Consider the following 8,232-nt stretch of genomic DNA (forward strand, 5'->3'; position numbering starts at 1 on the left):
CTAGCAGCCAAGTGCTTAGCCCACTGCACCACCAGGTATGCATTCTAATGTACACGCCCAGCATATAGAGGCACCCTTGTGGCGTAGTGGTTACACATTGGGCTGCTAACTGCAAGGTCAGTCAGTTCAAAACCACTAGCCACTCCACAGGAGAAAGATAGGGATTTCTACTCCAACAGAGTTACAGTCTTGGAAACTACCCTGTCCTATAAGGTCATCATGGGTTGGCATTAACTCGATGGCAGTGAGTTGACTTTTTAACAGCAGATGAGGGAATACTTATAATTCCTCCACCCCCTTTTTTCATAAAGCAATGGAAGAGAGCCTCTCTGAACAGCACTCCTGCTGAATAAGAGTAGTTTTACTCGCTAAAAGCCACACAAGAGACAGTATGTGCTTTTCTCTACTGACAGGGCTAGTCTTTCAGGCAGGTAAAACTTGCAGAAGGAAAGGCTGCCTTGGTGTGGTGAATTCAGTAAAAGTAGAGCTTCATTTGGAAAGCCAAAGGTTCTGGCACAGTGCTCACTGCTAGGGGAAACCAGGTTAGAGCTAGTGGCACAATAAACCAGTGCAAACAAACTTAAGATGACCAGATGCCAAAAGAGTAACAGAAGGGCACGGAGCTGTTATGTCCGCACTGCTTGTTGGCTGCAGTGCTTGAAACTCCAGCCAGCCTTACGCCTGTTACAGCCAGGAGGCCGCGTGCTCTTGTCATTCTGATCCTCCACTGTCAAGTTCTCCTCCAAATACCCCGGGTGACAGGAGCTAAGAAAATGCCTGGCAAAATTTGCCCCAACCACATACCTGGAAATTGCACAGTCCCAGCCCCTTGGCTTTCCTATTGCTCACTCATTTCTCTCCTGCACTCCCCTGATCCGGGGTTTCAAGTCTGAGCCTGTACCATAAAAATCTGTCAGTGAATTCAGAGCCAAAGACCCAGAGCTGCTTCTTTCCAGCAGGGTAAGAAGTTAGCACTTGGATTCAATTATTTCTTGTTTGCTCCATCCATCATCCTGTCTGTTGTTCATCTGTCCTGGCTTTATCCCTTTTATTCAGTCCTCATCAGAGATCAAGGTCACAGCTCGGCTAGGCATCTGGCCATGTGTTTTTGGTTGCTCTACATGGAAGAAAGGGAAAATGTGAACATTTCTCCTTTTCTCAAGAGAAAGTCCAGGGAACCAAACTCAAGGCCATCAAGTGCATGCAGACTCACAGCAACCTCCTCTGGTTTCTGAGGCTGCCACTGTCACTGGGAGTGGAAAGCCGTCGTTCTCTCGTGGAACTGAGGGGGCCCTCCACCTGCCAACCATGTGGCTCGCAGCCCAGTGCTTACCCACCAGAGCTCCTACTGTTCAAAAGAATCACACACTTTATTCTTTTTGGAAGGAAGCGAAGAAAAGAAAGTCTGGTTTGAAAGCTTGCGTCTACCCTTATAACATGAACACGCGGGGGCTTACAAAAGCACATGGAAAACTGGAATGAAAATACACCCTTTTCCAAGAACTATCTGAAACCAGCTCCAGTTTGAGAAACAGTCTTTCTTTCCAGTCTACATGTCTTCTGATGTGGAAGCTGGACTTGATCTTAAATTTGGTACCATGTTAAGAAAGGCATTTTTCTGACTGGTAAATTGTTTTAGGCACCAGGGCTAAGAATTACATGTTTGTAGCAGTTTGTCCCAATGACTGTGAGTCACAAAGGAGGCCAGTCGGTGGGATGGAACTATGTTGTTTGAGAAGATCTCTACAGCACTGCGCTTAGGAACAAAACCTCATTATTTGTCTACAAGGTGAGACACTTTTGATAATCCTTCTTTGACACACACCTGCTGTGCATGTGTAAACCTCCATTTTTGATGTTAAAAAGTAGATTCACTTAAATAGTGTTTACCAGGCAATTTAAAACAAGCACAGCTTGACCAATATAGGTCATTTCATCAGCCGCGATTGGCTGCCCCACTTACCAGACTGCTGCTTCAGCTGCTCTTTTTGGATTGCTGCAAACTGTTTGGCATCAGCCAGAGAGCCAAAAAGCGCAGCAAAGGGGTTACTTGAGATGTTGTTGTTATTCTCCTGGTCTGTCATTTCACTTTGAAGTATCCTCCATCCAGACCTAGGGGGAGGGGATAGAGACAAGCCAGGCATTAGACACAGAAAGGCAGGTAACACAACAGCTGTCACACGGCCAGTTGCTTCCTTTCCCATCTCTCAAAGACATTACGTTTAAAAGGGTTGTGGGGTGGGGATGGGGTGGAGATTTTCCAACCCTGTTTCAAGACTCAGGGAAGCTTTTGGCAAAATGTTCACAAACCTGCCAACTGGGGAAAAAATGTGGGGGGTTATCTAAATAAAAAAAGTCTAAAAATGTTCAACTGGAATACAGGTAACTGTATACATGTGCCATCTCTAATTACTACTGCTTTTTTAAAAAGTAGGGTAAAATCAGAGAAGGAACGAAGACGAAGACAATTCACTTTTGGATGAACATAACAAGAACTACTGGCTTACCGTTGAGTCTCTACGCTGGCCGAACGTTCTCCTTGACCGTGGGAAGGGCAACGCAGCGTTTGCTCGGAATTCGATGACCCAGGGATAGAGTTGGGAACTCGCGGCTACACAGAAACTAATTGAGCCTCTGTCCTGTACTCAGAATGGCAAATTAGGACAGGAGCCAGGTGAGCTTTAGATTATGGGTTCTTCAACTACACCGAACTATCTCTACTACTAGGCTGAAAATGGATATTTCTCAGACTAAAACCTAAGTGATCTTTCCTTGAGTCTGTCTCTAACTTTCACAGTTTCATTTTTAAGACACTGAAGAGAGACTAAACCTGACTGTCGGGTCCAGTGTGTAACATGAAGAAGTTATACCTCAAAAGTACTTGTGGGGCCGCCTGAAACGGCATTGGCCGTGCTCTGGTTACACTTCCTCATTCGAACACCAAGCAGGCTTTGCACAGTAGGTGAGCAGAGCTCCCTGAAAGGTGTTCTCCCCGCTCAGAAGTGTTAAGGCCACATTCTGGGAAGAGGCCACGGGTATGGATATTGTGTGTAAAGGGACGTGGAACTGCAACAAGGGCAGAGCTCTTTGGAAGAGTAGGGTGTGGCTGGAATGGAAGGAGACCCCCAAAAGAACACTCAGTGGCCCTTTATGTATTGAAGGACGCTTCTTTCTTCACAGTCATGTTAACAAAAGCCAGGATGAGCCAGAATCGGTACTCTTATTGATCAGCGCAAGAGGGATGATCACCTTTCTCAACAATTCTGAGGCACTGCCACCAGCTGCTTCATGGTCCTTTGTATTGCTTTCTGCCTAAGAGCTAATGGCTAATAAGTGGAATGACTTAGGCAGCTTGCCTAGTCTCCTCCCAGCATGGGACTACACTGCTTCAAAGAATTAGGCTGTGAGATCTCCTATCTATTTTCTTTTTTGCTTATTTTAGTTGAGCTTCACAATGCCCAAAGAACCCAAAACAAAAGCACATTCAGTACTGGAATCAGCAACAACCCTTATCTAACCACTGCATAAGCTTAACTATCACCCCTAATTTAGGTAGAGATATGAAGACTTCCCTCATTGACTGTTCACCCCCATCCTGTAACACTGAAGTCCAGAGGAATGCGAAATGATCAAAACGCCCCCCTTTTCCCCATGACACCCCGCATTTTTCCTTTGGGGAGCCTCTCCACTGTCCACTTGTTTAGAAGAGGCTGATCTCATCTGCTAGCCCCAGGGAGGGGTTTCTGGCTCTAACCAGGCCCAGGGGAGTATACCACCCACTCAGAAGTGGGAAGACCTTCGCAAGGCCTATCAGAGCCAAATGAGCACCTACTCTAGGCCTTTGCTTAGTTTACAGCAAAAGAAACGCTTTTCTGCTTGAGTTGCCAGGCTAGTAAGATATAAACCTGCCATCTCTGCAGCATTTGGAGAAAGCCTGGCCTAAAACTAAACCAACAGATACAAAAACAGAGCTGAGATGGAAAAGGACAGTCCTCGAGGCTGTTCAGTTATAAGAGCCAATAAGCCTCCAAGTTTGAATGTTTTAAAAACACGCAACTTTAAAGAGTTCAGGTAAATACAAAGGCAGTAATCATCTGTACCACCTACGCAGACATGAAGGGTGGGAATACAAATTATTTGACATAGAAAGGCTCTTTAGACTATCAAGAGAGGCAGAAAGAAAATGGATCATCTTCATGACATTGTTTGCTCCTTTCTCACTATAGATAGTTCCTTGATTACAAACAAGTTCTGTTCCTAAAAGTGTGTCTCTAAGTTTAAGGTAAAATAGGTAGATACGATTTGCATCTAATGTCAGGTCATCAAGTGCATGCCTTGTTTCCGGTGTCATCCCACTCATAGCAACCCTTCGCAGGCCAGAACGAAATCCTGCCGGGCTGGGATCACCCTCCACTGCGGTCACTGGGTCAATCCATCTCATGCAGGATTTTTTTTCCCAACGACTCTCTATGTTACCAAGTCTGATGTTATTTTCCAGGGATTAGACTTTCCTGATAGCATGTCCAAAGTATATGCGAGGGTCTTGACACTTTCACTTCGAAGGAATATCTTTATGCACTTTCTCCAACACGTCCTTGTTTGTCCTTCCAGCAGTCCTTGGTACTTTTAATATCCTTCATTCAAAGGCACCGATCCTGTTTGTCCAGCTGTCACATGAATATGAAGCAACTAAAAATACCACGCTTGGGCCGGGTGTACCTAAGTTCTCTTCAAGAGTCTTGTGCAACAGATTTGCACAATGTACTATGCATTTGATATCTTGACCGCTGCTTCCGTGTTGACTGCGGATCCGAGTAAAATGAAGTCCTTTACAATTTCAATCTTTTCTCCATTGATCATGATGCTGTCTATTGGTCCGGTTGTGATGGTTGTTTTCCTTACATTGAGCTCTAATCTGTTCTGCAAGTTTTCATTTTCATCAGTAAGTGCTTTCAGTCCTCACAGCAAACAAGCTGTGTCATCTGCACATTAACAGATGTTAACAAACTTTCCAATCCTGATGCCCTGAGGTCTTACTATATAATGTACCTTTCTTTCTAAGCACAAAAACATTAAAGAAACACTTCCCAGATATAGGAAAACATCTTTAACATAATAAAAAATTAGTGCCCTGTTTGTTATTGTAACCTGAAGTTTATATGAGGGTTGGCGATAAGTTGTAAGTCCACAACCTGGGGGTTGCCGGTACTACACTATCATGGGATATAAAGTGAGCTTTCACTACATTTTATCTCCATCTTTAAGTAGAATTAGTAAGGTTCTACATTGTACTCCTAGTGCAGATCTGCTTTGTGAAGACCCTAAGCTCCCGAGTGCACATCCACATCCGATTGCTCTTTCCATTTCTCTCTGCCTGGCACTACACGTCAGCACCATTAAATCATAAGTAACGTTTACTGACGGATCCAGCCTTACAGGATCTCCTTGTAATTAACAGCAACACCAGGATCCTCCTTCAAGGGATGGGCTTTACTACTGGTTTTGAGTTGCTTGCAGTGGGAGGCCCATGTAGAGCCAGGCATGGTGGTTCACTGAGATTTCAGCATGTGTAGAATAAGAAAAAGGAAGCAAATTTCTTTGCTGCAAAGAATAAAATGAGCCTTTGCCTTAGGGCCACCTTTTCCATAAGAACTCCAAATCCATGCACAAACTATTTCCACAGTAAAATGGCGAAAATAAGCAAATGCTCACAGAAGTGTTTAACAGGAAATGGGAAGGCTGATCCCTGGACAAGAACCTTTGTGGAGCTACCAGTTTCTATCTGGTAAATGGTCTTACAAATGGAGGGCACGGAAACACTACTTCCTCCAAAAGGAAGATCTGAGGAAATGAAATATCAATTAAAAAAAAGTCACCAGGGATTTGTCATCTATTTTAACTGTCACACAGAGATAGAGTTATCTTATTCAGACCATGGAAGGGCACTAAATCACCAACTGTGAGAAGCTTGAAAACAAGTTTCTAATAAACTCATTAGAGAGATCTGTATCTACAATGGCTGTCTATCTACAGTCCTACAAAAATCCTCTCACTCTCTCAAGATTCAAGTTTTTGTTCATGAATAGTAGTATTCCACAATCAAAACCAAACTTGGTGTCCCTGAATCGATGACAACACGTAACCACCCTCTAGCAATGGGTAAAACTGCCCGTGTAGGGTCCTGAGACTGTAACTCTTTATGGGAGCAGGGAGCTTCATCTGTCTCCAGAAAAGAGGCTGGTGGATTCGAACTGCTGACCATAGTTAGCAGCCCAATGCACAATGCAATACACCACAAAGGCTCCCAATGAATAGGACTGCTAATCCTTCAAGTGCTATTAGCAGTTCTTAAAGTGATGAACATACAAATGTTTGAACATCAGACTTGATGTATTTTTTATACAGATATATTTGGAATACTTACTGAAACCAAGATTTAAAAGAAAAACAAAAAATAAACTTGTTAAAGTCAAGCTCTATTAAATCATACTCCATAAATGTCTCTTTCCCAGTGGGTTGATATATACATAAAATGGAAATAAAACATGTTTTCGGTTATATGTTCCACCCAACAATCTTCTCAAACTAGATGGAACTCGTCCAGTAAAAAACTGAGCTTATAGCTTCTTGAGTTGCATTTTACCTCGGGGGTGGGGGGTGGGGTGGGCTCCCAAACAGCCCATGACAGCTAGACTAAACCCATCCTTATTCTGGCAGTGAAAAAACTGGTTTTAAGGGGAATAGTCATCAGTTTCTGGGTTTTGCCTACTCAATTTCAGAAGTGCCTTCTAAATCCAACTGCGAAAAGACCATGAAGCAGCCTGCTGGGTGTTTTGGGTTTGATCACTTGCCGTAAGAAATGGCAACACCTTTGGGAAGAGGTATCAGAAGTTCAATCCCATCGGGACTGGGGGGCTATACAATCATCAGTGATGGGATTGAACAGACTGCATGGGAAGGGAAGGGATATATTGAAGGGAGTAAGGTATGTCAATAAAAATATTATTTAGTAAGACAAACAAACAAATGTCAACACCTTGCCATATGTATTCAAATGGATTACTTATTTTGAAATTTGTGCGTATTTCTTTAAAAACAGTTTTACTGGCCCGTCTTCCACATATCACACAATTCAATAGTCCAATCATTACAAAATCAACTGTACAATCATTACCACAATCAATTTTAAAACATATTTTTATTCCTTGTAATCACGGTTATTAGTGTAATCATTATTTTTTAATTGTGGCAGAAATACACACAACAAGACATTCTCCAATTCAACAAATTTTACACTTATAACCCAGTGCCACTGATGATACTCTCTGTGTTTTGAAACCATATTGATATCCTTTTAAAAATTATTCAGATTTGTGCTTAATTTCATCTCCTTTGGACTCTGGTTATCTGCTGTGTACGTTCAATATTTGGTCCCTACACGTTCCATAAAGGATTCAGGACAGGGAGGGAGGCCCACCCGGAAGGCTCACCGTCCGGCGAAAGGAAGTTCAAAGATAATGCAAGGCCAAGGTTCCGGCCATTTCTACGCGGGGCCTGGCAAAGAGGGGGAAGGGGATGTGCACACAGACACCAGAAACTGGGGCCCTATTCGGGGTCTCACATCAGACAGGGTCGAAGTTCCTTAAGCAAGCAGGGTCACAGGTCAGGAAGGCACAGAAGGAATCTGGAGGCGGTACAGTGCAGAGGCCTGGACAGACATTCGAATAGGAGTGAAACAGGAACAGCGACTCATTGCGGACCTCCGATCTCTTCCCACTCAAGCAATTCCCTTTCTTACCAGAGCCTGTAGGGCCAGCAGCGACGGTACGACTGTCACCGACCGAAGGGGATCCCACTTCCGACTCAGCGAGGCAACCGGAAATTACGCCATCAATGAGGGCCGGCGCTTGTGGAATCTCATCCCCGCGCCGGAAGCAGATTTGTCGTTGCGCACCGGTAGCCGGCGCACAAACATCCGCACGGAGCACGCGCCAGCTTGGTTGGCGCAGCTGGGGGCGGGCCGGAAATAGCCGGAAGTGACCCTGGGATCCGCTTCCGGCGTGGGGTGAGTTGCAGTTTCGTGCAATTTGAGTCACAGTGCGGGCAAACCGTTCCGGGGACTGTACGCCATATTCGTGGACCCCTGGTTTTTTCTTTCCTCACCAGCTAAGGCCTGTTTGAAACAGCGCCTACTACTTTTTTGTAGATTATAGCTTGTAGATTTATAGAATA

General features: G+C 44.3%; 1 protein-coding gene across 3 annotated transcripts in view; it reads right to left on the bottom strand.

Moving 5' to 3' along the window:
- The window catches only part of UBE4A (ubiquitination factor E4A), a 30,901-nt gene extending 23,044 nt beyond the window's left edge, over positions 1-7,857 (bottom strand). The window contains exons 1-4 of one of the 3 annotated variants that reach the window (XM_045283588.1): positions 7,799-7,841; positions 7,622-7,708; positions 2,508-2,639; positions 1,964-2,125 (exon numbers count right to left, since the gene is read on the bottom strand). In XM_045283588.1, the coding sequence (XP_045139523.1) occupies positions 1,964-2,084 (121 nt within the window). In that variant the 5' untranslated portion in view covers positions 2,085-2,125; positions 2,508-2,639; positions 7,622-7,708; positions 7,799-7,841. Of the gene's footprint in view, positions 1-1,963; positions 2,126-2,507; positions 2,640-7,621; positions 7,709-7,798 lie in introns of all 3 variants that reach the window. The other 2 variants (XM_045283589.1, XM_013007283.2) reach the window with 2 other exon arrangements.
- Positions 7,858-8,232: the final 375 nt, after the last annotated feature.

Source organism: Echinops telfairi, unplaced genomic scaffold (genome assembly GCF_000313985.2).
Source record: "Echinops telfairi isolate 266 unplaced genomic scaffold, ASM31398v2 ScPeMD7_7463;HRSCAF=8501, whole genome shotgun sequence".
Classification (NCBI taxonomy): Eukaryota; Metazoa; Chordata; class Mammalia; order Afrosoricida; family Tenrecidae; genus Echinops; species Echinops telfairi.